This window comes from Nycticebus coucang, chromosome 17 (genome assembly GCF_027406575.1).
Source record: "Nycticebus coucang isolate mNycCou1 chromosome 17, mNycCou1.pri, whole genome shotgun sequence".
In the NCBI taxonomy this organism is placed as follows: domain Eukaryota; kingdom Metazoa; phylum Chordata; class Mammalia; order Primates; family Lorisidae; genus Nycticebus; species Nycticebus coucang.
Window position 1 is genome coordinate 11,978,167 of NC_069796.1, and position 16,263 is coordinate 11,994,429.

General features: G+C 42.4%; 1 protein-coding gene across 5 annotated transcripts in view; it reads right to left on the reverse strand.

The window, feature by feature from the left end:
- The window catches only part of EPB41L4A (erythrocyte membrane protein band 4.1 like 4A), a 238,070-nt gene that overhangs the window by 104,215 nt on the left and 117,592 nt on the right, over window positions 1-16,263 (reverse strand). For all 5 annotated transcript variants that reach the window (XR_008375291.1, XM_053567384.1, XM_053567382.1 and 2 more), the window contains exon 9: window positions 15,610-15,673. Coding sequence is in view for 4 of the 5 variants with exons in the window: in XM_053567384.1 (XP_053423359.1) it covers window positions 15,610-15,673 (64 nt within the window). In the remaining variant the exon portion in view is untranslated. The remainder of the gene's footprint in view (window positions 1-15,609; window positions 15,674-16,263) is intronic.

Sequence of the window (16,263 nt, forward strand, 5' to 3'; positions counted from 1 at the left end):
GAGAGTGAGGGGGGAGGGTGATTGGTGGGATTACACCTGTGGTGCATCTTACAAGGGTACATGTGAAAGTTAGTAAATGTAGAATATAAATGTCTTAACACAGTAACTTAGAAAATGCCAGGAAGGCTATGTTAACCAGTGTGATAAAAATGTGTCAAACGGTCTATAAAACCAGTGTATGGTGCCCTGTGATCGCATTAATGTACACAGCTATGATTTAATAATTTTAAAAAAAAGGAAAATTGGAGTCACTCCCCTCAAACAGCTGCTGCTTTATCAACCACGTTTCTGCGCCATTCTCACACCTCTGTTGTCATTTCAACTTCAAGATGCTGTGAAGCATCTTCACCCAGAGTAGTTTTCTTCTCAAAACTTCTCAACCAAAACAACAACAAACAAAACCATTTTGTCTTCTCATCCTTAAGAAGCAACTGATTTTTTTTCAAGTTTATCAGGAGATTGCAACAGTTCAGTCACAGCCTCAGGCTTCATTTCCCACTCTGGTTGCCTTGCCATCTCCACCTCTTCCACAATTACTGCCTCCATGGAAGTCGTGAACCCCTCAACGTCATCCATGGGGCCAGAATCAACTTTCTCCAACCTTCTGTTAATGTTGTTATTTTAGTCTCCTCCCGTGATTCATGAATGGTCTTAATGGCATCCAGAATGGTAAAATCTCTCCAGGTTTTTATTTAACTTTATTCAGATCCATCAGAGGAATCACTTAGGGGGCAACTACAACCTTAAGTTTCTCTCTTAAATAATGACACTTGAATGTCAATTGCTCCTTGATTCACGGGCTGCAGATTTAACACTGTGCTAGCAGGCATGAAAACATTCATCTCGTACATCTCCCTCAGAGCTCTTGGGGGACCAGACGCATTGCCAATAAGCAGGAATATTTTGAAAAGAATCTTTACTGAGCAGTAGGTCTCAAGAGTGGGCATAAGATTTTCAATAAATCAAGCTATACAGATGTGCTATCATAAAGGCTTTGTTGTTCCATTCACAGAGCATAGGCAGAGTAATTAACATAATTCATAAAGGCTCTAGGATTTTCAGAATGGTCAGTGAGCACTGGCTTTCACAAAGTCACAGCTGCGTTACCCCCTAACAACAGTCAGCCTGTCCTCTGAAGTTTTGAAGCCAGGCACTGATGTCTCCTCTCCAGCTGTGAAAGTCCTAGGTGGCTTCTTACCATAGAAGCCTATTTTATCTCCACTGGTAATCTGCTGTTTAGTGTAGCCATCTTCAACAATGAAATTAGTTACATCTGGATAGTTTGTTGCGTTGCCTTGCACTTTTACGTTATGGAGACTTTTGTTTTCCTTAAGCATCATGAACCAACCTCTACTAGCTTCAAACTTTTCTTCTGCAACTTCTTCCCCTCTCTCAGCCTTCACTGAATTGAAGAAACTTAGGGTTTTGCTCTGGATTAGGCTCTGGCTTATGGACATGCTGTGGCTGGTTCCATCTTCCTTCTAGACCATCAATACTTCTCCAACATCAGCAATAAAGCTTTGTTTTGCCCCCTTATCATCCCTGTGTTCACTGGAGTAACATTCTGAATTTCCTTCACAAATGTTTCCAGCGTGTTCACAACTAGGCAGACTGGTACTAGAGGACTAGCTTTCCGCCTGCCTCAGCTCTGACATTCCTCCCTCACTGGGTAGAATAATTTCTAGCTTTTGATTAGAAATGAGAGATGTGCAACCCTTTTCACTTGAATGCTCAGAGGCTATTGCAGAGTTATTAATTGGCCTCATTTCAATATTGTTGTGTCTTAGAAACTGAGAGGCCCAAGGAAAGAGAGAGAGATGGGAAAATGGCAGGTCAGTGGATCAGTCAGAACACACGACATGTATCAATTAAGCTTGCTGACTCATCAGTCATGGTTTGTGTTGCCACAAACAGTTAGAATATTAACATCAGAGATCACTGATCACAGATCACCAAAATAGAAAAGTCTGAAGTACTGTGAGAATTACCAAACTATGACACAGAGACACAAAGTGACCACATACTGTTGGGAAAACACTGCTGACTGGCTACTCAACCCAGCAAGGTTACCACAAATATTCAGGGTATAAACAATGCAGTACCAATGAAGAGCAATAAAATGAGGTACACCTGTAATTCTATAATAATTTTGCAGAAGATGCTATTTTAAGTTATTAAATAGAAAACTAAGCAAAATATGAATGCTAAAATAATAGACCCCAAGTTCTGTGAAGTTACATAATTGCTAATTTAGTTTCGAATCTAGCAAACAAACTCAAGTCTCAAATACAGAAAAGCCTCTGGAATGAGGTTTCTATGGACACATAAATACAAAATCGTCAGCACAGAGGAATAATTGAAATGATTTATCTCCCGCTTTTAATAAGGACAGAACATTTACATGCATGAAATTTCCCACAAGCCCAACTGGAATGATGGTGCCCAACCTAAGAGTTTTTCTGTAAAATGAAGGGAAAGATGGAAACAAAGCCAACATGTGTAAGTTGCTGAAAGGGCAGCTGTCATTCCAAAACCTTGCCAGGCAGAGGAAGAAAATTAGATTCCCTGGCTTCTGGCTCGGGAGTTGCTAACTATTAAAATACAGCAAGTGGGGGAAAGTGGGGATTTGGATGGCAAGGAAATAGACAGTAAGCTCAGGGTAAGACACTTTGATTCTGAGGTGCTCATGGCTTGCCTTGGCGGGCCAGTGAGCAGGCAGGTGCAGAACCCCGGAGAGGTCACATCTGCTGACACAGACCATCGCAGCCAAGAGTGAAGGGGCTGCTCGGGGAGCAGATGGAGAATGGATAAAGGTGGGGTCGCAGGTGGAGTGAGGGTCGCTACATTAAACCAGGAGATGGTATCAGAGAGACTGGGAAGAGAGATCAGACATCTCAAGTGACCCAGAAAGGTCAAAACGAGTTTAAAAGGAGGTGACTGCATTTCATGGTATGAAATTGTTGGTGACGTCTGTGAAAGGGGTAGGGATTATAAACTCGAAGATGAGAAACCGAGTCCATGAATTCAGAATGCATCTCCTCAAAAGCTAAGGGAAGGGGGAGGGGGGGAACGCAGGAAATCACAGAAACTCCATGGGGCAGAGGGGAGAGCCCAGACTCCTCTCAGGAGACAGGAGTGCTCAGCAGGGGACTGTTTGTTTGTTTTAGTTTTCTTCTTTAAAAAATATTTAGTCATACACTGCATAAGGGCAGTTCAGTCACCAATGGAACACGTATGACACATATGACGGGGGAGCTAAGATCATAAAGCCACATCTTCACTGCACCTTTTCTATATTCAGATACACAAACGCTTCCTGCTGTGTTACAACCGCTCGTAGGGTTCAGGTGTATAGCCTCGGAGCAGCAGACCATAGCACACGGCCGGGGTGCACAGCAGCCCATGGCCTCCAGGTCCATGTAAGTGTGCGCCGTGAGACCCTCACTGCCACACAGAGTCCTGTGCTCTAACGGGTTCTTCCCTATTTCAGTTGACAGCCAGCCCTGCACAGCCTCCCAAGACTTAGAGGATGAACATCTTCTTAATCCTATTATTATAAAATTGTCCTATTTCCAAGGTCACTAGAAATAACCCGAGACATACTGTGTAGATTATTATTTAAGAGCAAAAGAGATGAGAACTTATAAGGATAAGGAGATGAAGTCATTATGCAGATACTCGAAGACCCACAGAGGAGGGTTCCAGCTTCCCAAGCCCTGGGGAGAGGCTTTAAGTGCAAAGCTTATATAAGTCTAAAGGATTGCGGGATTTTTTGTTGTTATTGTTGTTGTTCTTTTTTTCCTTATTCCACCCATATAAGATTTATGTTTACTTGGCAATCATTAATTTACTCTAGGCGCTGGGAGAAAATCAAAAAAGTATTAGAAGCCTGATAGCAAATAACTAAAGTGATTTTCTTCTTAATAACTGATACTGCAAAGGAAGGCTAGGGGTAGAAGAGAAAAATATTCTTCAGCCGGAAATCCATGCCAAAGAGAGATTATAAAATTGTAAATGTTTTGAGAAATTTTATCTTTCTAAATGGTGAAACTGGGTGACCATACTTCCGAAAACTGAACTCTGTTAGTGCACGCGAGACGGGGCGGAGTGTTTCCCGGCTTTCCTCATGTTGGCACTGCTCTCTCTTCCAGGCATCCTGAGTTCAACCCAATTAATGAATTCAGAGTGAACCCTGCAACAAAATTCACCAACTTTGCCATTACTTAGAAACAGAAGTCAGAAGGAAATGTTAAGACACAATAAAATGTGTTATTCTTTCAAGTTTTTTTTTTACTTAAAGCTCTCCAAAGAGCCGGGCGTTGTGGTGGGTGCCTGTAGTCCCAGCTACTCGGGAGGCTGAGGCAGGAGAATCGCCTAAGCCCAGGAGTTGGAGGTTGCTGTGAGCTGTGTGATGCCATAAGCACTCTACCAAGGGCGATAAGGTGAGACTCTGTCTCCACAAAAAAAAAAGGAATAAAGCTCTCCAAAGAGTGTTTCTTACTACGCTAGTGTCTCGCAATATTGGCATACAAGGTTTCTACCTTCAAATAAGAATGGGAGACACTGGATTTAAAGACTCAGACCTTTTAATGTGCTAACATTACTGAGAATCTCCAAGAGCTGCTAAAGAAGTGGGTTATTGGGTGGTGCGTGGCTCAAGGAGTAGGGTGCCGGACCCATATACCAGAGGTGGTGGGTTCAAACCCAGCCCCAGTTAAAAAAAAAAAAAAAAAAAAAGAATTAGCAAATGTGAATTCTTTCGAGAAAGTATGAAGTTTTGTAGAAATTGACTGTGAAATGTCAGAGAAAAATAAAAGTCACTTGAAAATTAAAAAAAAAAAAAAAAAGAAGAAGAAGTGGGTTATTTTCCTAATTTATTCCAGCAAAGAACTTTCTTTCAGGGAACGGTATTTTAAGTAGTTCAGGGAAATACTTCACTAGCCATAAACACCTCTCTAAACACATACAAGTTTTCTTTTTAATTCTTTTTGAAATGTATGTAATGTAGTTTTCATTGAAAAAGCGTGATGCCTTTCACCAGCGCACTTAGACAATAAAATTAATTTTCATTCTGCATTTATATTTCACAATAAAATAGCAAAAATATTCTAATCCTCTGGTCAGCCATGTGGATTATATTTCAAAATATATACTAAATGAGAAAAATAGATGCAAAAGTCCTTGGAAATCCAGAAGGGGGAGGGGTAAAATCTACCTACTGGGTACTGGGTGACGAGCATGCTAAACGCTCCAGATTACGCATTTTAAAAGATATCAGTGTGATAAAACATGTCTAACTTCTTAATATTTTGAAATAATTTTTAAAGGAACCATTTTCCCCATTGACAGGTCAGTAACCATTTTCTCCATTGACTGCTTGATGAACGACTGTATGTGATCCTAATTCACAGAATCATAAATTACAGAACTGGGAAGGATCTAGTAGACGATGCTGCTGCTCCTGTTACTTTCTTTTCCTCCAAAAATTCCAGGAGAATATGAGCCAAAGCATTAGAGAATATTTACATCATATTTCAGCAAACTTTGAAAACTATTACACTGAGCTGATTCTGCTTTCTATTTGAAGGAATCCGCAGACACAAACTTAAACGTCCAGATGATTCGCTTCTATTATTGTTTCTACTCTGCCTTTTCCTCATCTGCTCTGTAGTATTTCCAAAAGGTCAACATTTCTCTACATACCTACAGATTGATTTAAGTTTTGTTTTAATAAAATAACTTTTTTTTTTTTTGTAGAGACAGAGTCTCACTTTATGGCCCTCGGTAGAGTACCGTGGCCTCACACAGCTCACAGCAACCTCCAACTCCTGGGCTTAAGCGATTCTCTTGCCTCAGCCTCCCGAGTAGCTGGGACTACAGGCGCCCGCCACAACGCCCGGCTATTTTTTGGTTGCAGTTCAGCCAGGGCTGGGTTTGAACCCACCACCCTCGGTATATGGGGCTGGCGCCTTACCGACTGAGCCACAGGCGCCACCCAATAAAATAACTTTTATTCTCAATCTTACAAATGTTTAAAAGAGGTCTAATAAATATTCTTCAAATGGAGGTATAGCTGGTAAGATCTACCAACACTCAAATTTTTTATACAATTTTCATTTCTTCGGTATAAAGGGCCCATATATTTAAAATACAGACAAAGTCAACAAAACACACCAGCAAATGAAGCAAAGGAAAGGAAAACCTGGGCTTCCCTTACTGCTCAGGCACAACCCATCCTATGGCCGAGACTGGCCAAGAGCAAGGTGATCCATGTGGCCCTTTCCTGCCCGAGACTCCAGTAGCTTAAGTGGTGTAACACCAAGACGGTTCTGATCCAGACGGGTGGAGTGGGTGCCAAGTGCGATCCGACTCTGGACTAGGAGCTTTCAATCTAACAACAGCTCCACAAGACAAACATCACCCTCACTTTACAGATAAGGAAGTTAAATGTGCAGCTTTACCATAAAGGAACTGTGCAGATGGGGAGATACCAGGACGTGAGCCAAGTCCAGCAGTTCCCCTCACTGGGTCTGAAAGACACCAAACTGTCGTGTGGCATCAAGATCCAAATACTGCCGTGGCGGCCTCACTTAGGAATAATAGGTGGGGGAAAATATTCAATCCGTAGCCCCAGTGCTCTCAGGCATTGTAGTTGGAAATGCAAAATGGTACAATAACTAAGGGTGAGGGTGGAAGGGAGGGACCAGGCAAGACCCAACAAAACTACACAGGTGCTTACCCTGTGACCGAGCGATCCCCATCCTCGGAGTTTATCCCACAGACACCTCTCTAAAAGTAAGCCCACACAAAGTTGTCAAATGAAGGAAAGTTTAATCAGACTACCTAAACATGTGTGCATAAGAAAATGGTTGAAAAGACTGTCGTCCTTATGCTGAATGGAGTGCAGTGTGTAGAGAATGATCTGCCGCTCAGTGAACTGGCACTGAGTGATTCCTAGCAGATAATACTAAGTTAAGAAAAATCCAACAACAACGCTCAAAAGCCTCTATACTGCATGCCACCTTTCAAGTAAGAAAGACGGAAAATAAGGTAACAATACTTACTTTTACAAAAGGAAACAGGATAAACTAGAAAACACTGAAGGTGATGATCCATAAGGAAAGGACAGAAGGAGCATGGGAGTCAGGGGCACTTCTGAGTGTGCTGTGTTGTAAAGTTTTGAGTTTTGGAAGCATGCTAACCTTCAACATATTCAAAAAAACAAAATCACATAAATACGATGTAAAGGGGAGGGAACTGTAACTGAACCCAAACTGAAAAAAGCCTAGATTTCAAATGAGCACACAGCCACAGTAATGAGGGAGGGAGGAACCAAGGGAAAGAGGGAAGGCCAAGCTCACGTGGACACAGGGTTTGACTGCAGGCCGTCAGTCCTAGCTGGACGGTCTGCAGAGGTGAAAAGAACCATAAACAATTACCCATTTCAGTGTTCTGACTAAAGAAATTCTGCAATTATTTGACATGTACTTTAGAACTGAGCAAATGAGTGACTGTGGTGTTGTCAGGAGCCAAAGTTCCATGGCCAGAGAAAAGACACACATTATGAAATGGGGGAAGGCAAGAAAGAAGCCTGCGGGTGTGGACGGGAATTACAGGGATGATGTGAACTCATGGCTTCTAAAGTATGTTCAAATTTGAGTATGTTCATATGCACATGTACATAAGCATGTACTTACATTTGTGTGGGAGGGTTCAGGTCTGTGAATGGGCACATGTTCCCTAGCTCTGCCCACTGAAAAGGCCAAGTAACAAAGTCACCACAGCAGCCATGACCACATCTAGCACCCAGATGAAGGCTATTTCCCATTAACAGGAACCAGGGCTCCTTGAAGAAATGACATACCAGGGTGGAGGCAGGGTAGATACAAGATGCACCTGAAACATTCATACCAAACGAGGAAGATAGTATCCCAAAATAATGGGGACAGATCCAAAGGGCACGGGAGCAGGACTGAAGGAGTTTCCATGACCAAATCTACATCAAAATAGTAGGTACAATAATGCATTAACAACCACTGAAAGATCGGAATTAATAAGTACTGACAACAGATAAACAAATAAAAGGGCCTCTGGCTTACATTGGCATGTGGAGGGTTGCTCATAAATGTGGAGGGAATGGACAGCTGGAATGCCAGCACTTTGCAGCCATCTTAGTAAACAATTGGATCAGGCAAGAATCCTCAAAGAACGGAGCTGACTATTTAGTTTCTCCCCACAGACTGCTTATGAGTCACCCAGGAGAAACAGAAATGATACAGCGGAGAAATCAGGCAACCCGGTGACCGAGTGATCAGATTGACCAACCAACAAGGGACCAGTGTCCATCATGGGCCTCCAGATGACACCACTTCACCTTGGCAACTGTGCAGTTAGGGATGCATAATCTCAGCCTAATCACAAGGAAAAAGCAGAAAACCACAAAGCAAGCAACTTTCTGTTTTTTACAACAGTGAGGTGCAATCACGTTCTTAGAAAAACGTCCATGTCATGAAAGATAATGCTTAGAAAATGTTCCGGATTAAAGGAAGCTACCTGAATCCTACACCCGAAAAGGAACATGCTGTAATGGACATTATTACATCAACCAAAAAAGCTAGAATCTAGAACACAGACGATAAAAGTATTTTGTCAATATAAACGTATGAAGTCAGTAACTGTACTGGGGTCACATCAGAGCATACCGTGTTCTTAGGAAATATGTACTGAAACATTTAAAATCTATGGCACATGTGACTTACCCACAGATTGTTCAGAAAAGAATTGTGGGGACTGGAGTGGGGAGAGAGCGCAAATGGAGTGATATCTAACAGTGAGTGAATCTGGGAACAGCAGATGAATGTGTTCTATGTGACATCTTAATCTTTACAACTTTCTATGAGTTTGGAATTATTTTCAAATAAAAAGTTCTTTTTTTCTTTTTTAATCTATAATGCCATTTAAAACGTGAAAGGAACCCTACCTTACCTAAGCGAGACTTCTTGGGCTTGTTAACAAACAGCGACACTTCCTGTGTACTCTCCTCAGAGAAGGCAGAGAGTTCTGCCAAGTGGGTCTAATTACTCAAGGCCAGACTTGCCAGGACACTTTGGTCCTACATCCTGTCACACGGGGTAGGTTTAGCTGAGGTGAGTTGCATGATACATTATACATAAAGGCAAGCACGGCATCACCTATTCATCCTTCCACTTACTACACAAATGGGCTTTCCACGTGCCAAGTTCTGGGCTCAGTGCTGGGGATTACACCTTCTCCTGGTGCCAAATCAAGAGATTTGGGTATGATCCCAAATTCCTCCTCATGTTTCACAAAAACATTCCATCTGCTACCAGTCAGAAGCAGTTTTACCTCCTAAATGCTTCCCAAATCTGCCCACTTCCCTGTGCAATCTCTGTGCTACAGCCCCTCTCCTTGTTCCCCCTGGATCACACCCCCTGACGTCTGCGCTGTCCTCACACCTGGGGGTGTCCCACCTGCAGCCAGAGTGCTCGTTCTGAAATGCAGACCTGATTGTGGAAGGGGAAGCCCAAACGCAGAGGTAACACCCAGTCTCCCCATAGTCCTCAAGTCCATTAGCAAGTGTCAGACCCAGCACCAACGTGCAGGTCAGAGAGGCCGTCCCCTAAGGAGGGTCAGACTGAAGCAGGCAGTGTGCTGGGGCCACCCCACCTCCCTTAGACCTCTACCGTCTTCACTAGGGGGAGGGGCAGACATGGACACCAACTCTCCCGCCTCCCACGGCCACGGCACCAGCTCTCATTATCCCCCTTACCCCCCTTTCTGCAGCTACTCCCAAATAACACTCAGCTCGTCCTCTCATCCGTCTCTGCACCACCCACATCCCCAAACCCCTGCCATGTGCCCACTCAGAGCGCATCCCCAGGCTCTGCAGTCTGTGTGCTCACGCTTCCTTCACCCTCTTGCACTGCTGGACACCAGGGGCTCTCGGAGGACATTGCTTCCACTGTTGGCCTCGCGAGTAGTGGCCATGCCTTCTGTCCCCACGGATCTTGCAGCATTGAGCCTGGAAGTGGGGCAGGATCCTCCCTCACTGCTGCTTTCAGACCATTCTCCCTCTAAAACTTTCAGCTTTGAATCTTACTAGGTTATGCCACCTGCAGTCTGTCCTGGCGACGGTCACCTCTACCCATGTCTCTCACGTCCCGACGCCACTGCACCCCTGGCCGTGCCTCTCACGTCCTGATGCTGCTGCTAGTTATATTCCTATTTATTCCCTTTGTACCAACACTCCTCAAAAGAACTTTCTATACTATCTTTAATTCCTCTTCTCCTGTGGACTTTTTTCTTAATGTATATACGTCAATCTAATTTGTTTATTCTCCCTTTTTTTTTTTTTTTAAGACAGAGTCTCACTCCTTGACCCTGGGTAGAGTGCTGTGGCATCATAGCTCACAGCAACCTCAGTCTTTTGGCCTCAAATAATCCTCATCCCCCAGCCTCTCCTCCAGCTGGGAATACAGGTGCACACCATAACACCCAGCTGTTTTTCTATTTTTAGTAGAGTTGGGGGTCTTGTTTTCACTCAGGCTGGTGTCAAACTCCTGAGCTCAAGGGGTCCTCCTGTCTCAGCCTCCCAAAGCGCTGGGATTACAGGTGTGAGCCACCATGACCTGCCTGTTTATTCTCTTATTAATGGATTTCTGGGGGGGGGGGGTTTGTTTTTGCCTTTTATGTAAGTGCTGCACAGAATTACATGTTTGTTGTATCTCTAGGATATTCAGACCTCAGAGGGGAACTGCTGGGTTGAAGCTCCCTGTCCACTGATACGGTCCTTGCCAGTCATCTCCGGCACTCCCCACTCAGCTGTCAGTTCTCAGTCCCTGTGCTATCTGACATGTCGGCATTATCGGACACTTCCTTAATATATGACTTTTACTCGGCATCCAGGGTAACATAACCGGTGTTCTTTCTACCTCATCAGCTGATCCTTCTCAGCCTTCTTTGCTGGTTCTCCCTCTTTTCTCATTTATACTCATCTCCCCAGTGATTTTGTGTAGTCTTAAAACTTTGAATACCAGGAAATGCCAACGGAGTCTCAATTTGTGTATTCTGCTAAGACCATTTCTTATTTGGTATCTCCACTCAGATGTCCAAAAGACATCTCAAATTCAGTAAGTTCAAAATGGGACTCCTGCTCTTCCTCCCAAGCCTGCTTTTATCTATATCCTTCCTCACCTTGCATGAAGGCAGCTCCGTCCTTCCTGCTTCTCAGGCCAAACATCATCAAGCTACCCGGACTGGTATCTCTCCTACCTCCCCATCCAGGAAACTTTGGTGAATACATCTAGAATCCAACAGAGCTTTGAAGGATGCTACCCTAACCCACTGAAATTTAGCCACTGTCTTCTCTTGCCTGGATTTTAAAGTAAGCATAGGTTGTTGAATTAATTAATTAATTAATTAACAACAACAGTCTTGGTTCACAAGGCATTCAGTGAAAATCACCCATTTGATAATAAATTTTTAAAAAATCAGCACCCAGTAATAAAAACATGTGATGAAATAGCAGTGGTGTTCCCAATATAATCAAAACCAATCAAAGATCCTTTATGTTGCTATATCACTTAATACTCTTCTAGAAGTTCTGACAAACACTATCTACAAGATATAAATAACAAAAGTGGGAATAAATTATTTTTAATTGCAAATGGTATAATTCTATACCTATGAAAATTTATGAGAATGAAATTAAGAACTCTTGGCTGGAATACAAGAATTTGGCAAAATGGTCAGATCTGAGAAAAGCACATGAAATTCCAGAGCTTTCTCCTCTTCTAGCAAAAACCAGTTAGAAGATATATATAGTAGAAGGAAAAAATTCCATCTATAATAGCAAGAAAACAAATTAAAACACATAAAAAGAAAACCTATCAAATACCAAGTAGGTGCATGTGAATATTTTTTTTTGTCTTTTTTTTGAGGCAGGGTCTCACTTTACTGCCAGGGCATGAGGATAGTGGTGTGGTCATAGCTCACCACAACCTCAAACTTCGGGGCTCACGTGATCCTTCTGCCTCAGCCTCTTGAGTAGCTATGACTATAGATACAGGCTACAAGCCACCATGCCCGGCTATGTTTTCTACTTTTTATAGAGACAGGGTCTTGCTATGTTCCTTGAGCTGATCTTAAGCTCCTGACCTCAAGAGATCATCTTGCCTCAGCCTCCAAAAGTCCTGGAATTTTAGATGTGAGCCACCAAGCCCAACTCTCACATGTGAATAAATTTTTAAAAAGGTAAAATTCTTATACCATGAAGTATAAAAATATGTACAAAACCATAGAGGGAATGACCTGAATATGTATATACACATATACTCATAAGGCAAATCTGGAAGCAATTATACCAAAATATTAATAATTGTCACCTCTGAATTTTAGGATGATTGGTAATTTAAATTTTCTTCTTTGTATTTCCCAGATTTTCTATAGTCAACAAGATGTTTATACTAACAGTTTAGATTTTCTGTGAGGCATTATTTAAACCATAGTACCTATATTTTAAAGGGTAAATAGTACATAAAAATGTCTCTGAATTTGGCCTAAAAGCACTAAACATACAGAGTTAAAACTCTGACCAGACCAGAGGACCAGAAATCCAGCAGACTCAGCATTTCAACCCTTCTTCATGCTAAATGTGATTGCTGTTCCAGGTGACAGGTTTTAAGGAGCTTTTTAACTCAAACTGTGATTGCAGTTAGGTTTTTATAATAATCAACTTAATTCTACCATTATGTAAATCACTGCCTCACAGAAAAGTACCCTGGTGGAGAAAGAGAAAGGACTCTGCAAGCTGGAAGCCTTAGGAAATAGAAAGCTTTGACTAAATTAACGTGCTATTTATAACAATTTTCAAAAACCCTTTGACTCAAACCTCTGAGTTATATGCCCTATGCTGCTACCTTACCAAAGGTAGGTACCAGCTTTCGTGAGCTAGAAATGGATAGTGCCTCCGGCCTCCCCAGACATCCACTCGTCTCAAAGCTGGGGGGGAGGCTGAGGGCAGAGAGGGGGAGTCCTCAGAGGAGTAAGCAGGAACCGGGTGGCATTATGAAGACAGCCATTTGAAAAATACCACTACAACATCAAGTTTGCTGCTGTTATTTCTGCCTAATATTGATGTCTAGGAAACTGAAAGTTCAGGTTAGCTGTGACTTTACCAAATATTGATTCTGAGCCAGTAGTAAACATACATTTTAAGACACTGTAATAGCATAATAGTAGCTCACCAAGGACCTCACTCACAAAGATAGCAGGTGTAAGGGGAGACAAGACTTTGAATAACAGTAACGCTTCCACAAAAGTCTTATTTTTATTATATTCTGCTAAAAAAAGAAACATTATTTTCAATATATTTAACAGATCTTACTTTTTGCATTATTTATATTATATAGATTAATTATGATTCATGTGTAAACTTAATAGGACAGAGAGGAAATCACATAACCCCACTATCTAATTCCTAGTCTACTTTTTGAATGATTTTAATTCAGTCTTACATTAGACACGTGATTTAAGAGGGACGTGTCTAACCAGGGGCTGGCTATCCATTTCTAAAATTCCTTTACTAGATTTATACCCAGAAGACCAAAAATCACAATATAACAAAGACATCTGTACCAGAATGTTTATTGCAGCCCAATTCATAATTGCTAAGTCATGGAAGAAGCCCAAGTGCCCATTGACCCACGAATGGACTAGCAAATTATGGTACATGTATACCATGGAATATTATGCAGCCTTAAAGAAAGATGGAGACTTTACCTCTTTCATGTTTACATGGATGGAGCTGGAACATATTCTTCTTAGCAAAGTATCTCAGGAGTGGAAGAAAAAGTATCCAATGTACTCAGCGCTACTATGAAGCTAAATTATAGCTTTCACATAAAGGCTATAACCCAACTATAGCACAAGACTATGAGGAAAGGGCCAAGGAAGGGGAAGGGAGGGGGGAGGTCAAGATGGAGGGAGGGTAATGGGTGGGGCCACACCTAAGGTGCATCTTAGAATGGGTACAGGCGAAACTTATAAAGGCAGAATACAAATGTCTACATACAATAACTAAGAAAATGCCATGAAGGCCATGTTGAACAGTTTGATGAGAATATTTCAGATTATTTATGAAACCAGCACATTGTACCTCTTGATTGCACTAATGTACATGGCTATGATTAAACAAAAAAAATAAAATTAAATAAAATTTAAAAAAAAAAAAGAAATGAGTATAATTGTGACTGATTTGTTACTTAGTTCAATGTAAGAATTTCACATTGTATATCGAAGCAGTACCCTGAATCCCATAACCCCATAAATGCATTAATGTACAAAGTTATGATTCAATTAAAAATAATTAAGAAAAAAAGAGGACCACAAAATGATGGAGTTCAAGAAAAAGAGACAAAGATGAAAAAAAAAATTTCCCTTCCCTTGCAAGTTAAAATTCATGTCAAAATCCAGTTTTATCAGTAAATGGCAGGATGCCATATAGTTCAGGACAGGATAATTTTTTTCCCTAGGAGGAGAACCATTAGATTTCTGGCATCAGGTTTTCTGACGGGCAATGCAGTGTCCCCAGACGCCAGCTGTTCCTTGCTCACTCCACAGACTCTTACTGAAGGCCTCCTCACATGAGGCGCTCTGCCCATGCTAGGCCCCAACGGGAGCTGCAGCTACAGCTCCTGCACCTCAGCATCTGGGTGCAAAAGCACTGATTTTCTTTTGACATCAAGAAAATCAACTCCACTCCATTTCAACCCCACTCACAAAACTTAGTTTTGGTTCAAAGAGAAAGAAGGGTGGGTTCTCCTACAAATTTTCACTCATGTACCCTATGGATACGGATTACGTGTCACGTTTTTACTCATTTATCCCATAACACGTGGATTACAGTAACAGCACTTCAAGGGACCATTATTTTCACAGGGAGATTAAATGCAAGCTTGAGCAGCCTTGCCTTCTTTGGACCCAGCTCCTCAAAGCTCCCTGTCAAGGCACGAAAGCACCTCCAGGCTCTGACAAATACTGTGCCCACTGCCCACACTCCCCCAGAGGACACCGCCCAGCTGGGCAGGGAAGGTCAACATCTTTGCTTTCTTGTCTTGCATGCTCTCTTGAAAGCGTCCAGAATTTCCATCTGGTTTGTCTATCATGCTCAACTCGGGAGCGAGCAGAACAGTGACTCCTAACAGGTTGTTTCATTTATTTTAGAGCAAAATAAGGACGTGTTTCTGCAGTTCCAAATGCAGGGTATACCCCAATTGTACGGCCCCTCCCTTCAGACAGTGCTGAAAAGCAATTACGCTGATAAAGATAATCACCTCCCATTCTCTCTGCTGCCCTAGAGAGGTTTTGTTTTACTTTGCTAAAACTAAAACAATACTTGTCCTTCACCATCTTATTCATTTCTACTCATTTCCCTTTCCTTTCCTTGAAAAGTTACACATGAGTTAATTAATCTGGTTCCATGTGGCTGCCCCTGAAGAAAACACGGTAGTTTTATTTCACAATGTCAAGTTATAAATGAGCACCCACGACCCTCCTACTCGTTTCAGATAAGGGCTCACAAAAACTTACATCTTTGCCCAGCACTCGGAGTTCAAACTGAGTCTCCTTGAAGTGAACTTTTGTAATCCGAGGCCTGAAAAAGAAAGCAGAAGGTGGTGGTAGAGCTGCTGGTTTTAAGCTTTAATCTTTCAGAAATTCAGAGAAGTAGCCAGTGGAAAAGATTGGTGAAGGCTGGCTTCTGTACGTATTGCTGTGTGACCGTCAAGAGCCCCTGGAATGTCCTTTGCTATGACCACCCTAAGGAAACCTCCATTCTCATAGTCCCATTTCTCTGCTACAGGCAGACAAGCTAGAATCCCTGGCCGTGGCAGCGCTGCCTCCCTGGACATGGCAGGCCCACAGGCTCCCCAGCCTCTCCCAGCCTCTCCCACCCTTCCCACTTCAGAGCTAACAGCCTTAGATTCACAGCCCAGGGTGCACACCTTAATGGATGGGAAATACCACAGCACACAGCTTCCCTGTACAAGAGAGTCCAGAATCACGGTGTCTAAAGTTTACAGAGAAAATATACACTAAGGTACTCTGGGAGCAAAAAAAAATTAGGGGGGTAGAGGGGACAGAGACTCACTTTGTCACCCTCAGTAGAGTGCCGTGGCATTATAGCTCACAGAAACCTCAAATTCTTGGGCTTAAGTGATCCTCTTGCCTCAGTCTCCCAAGTAG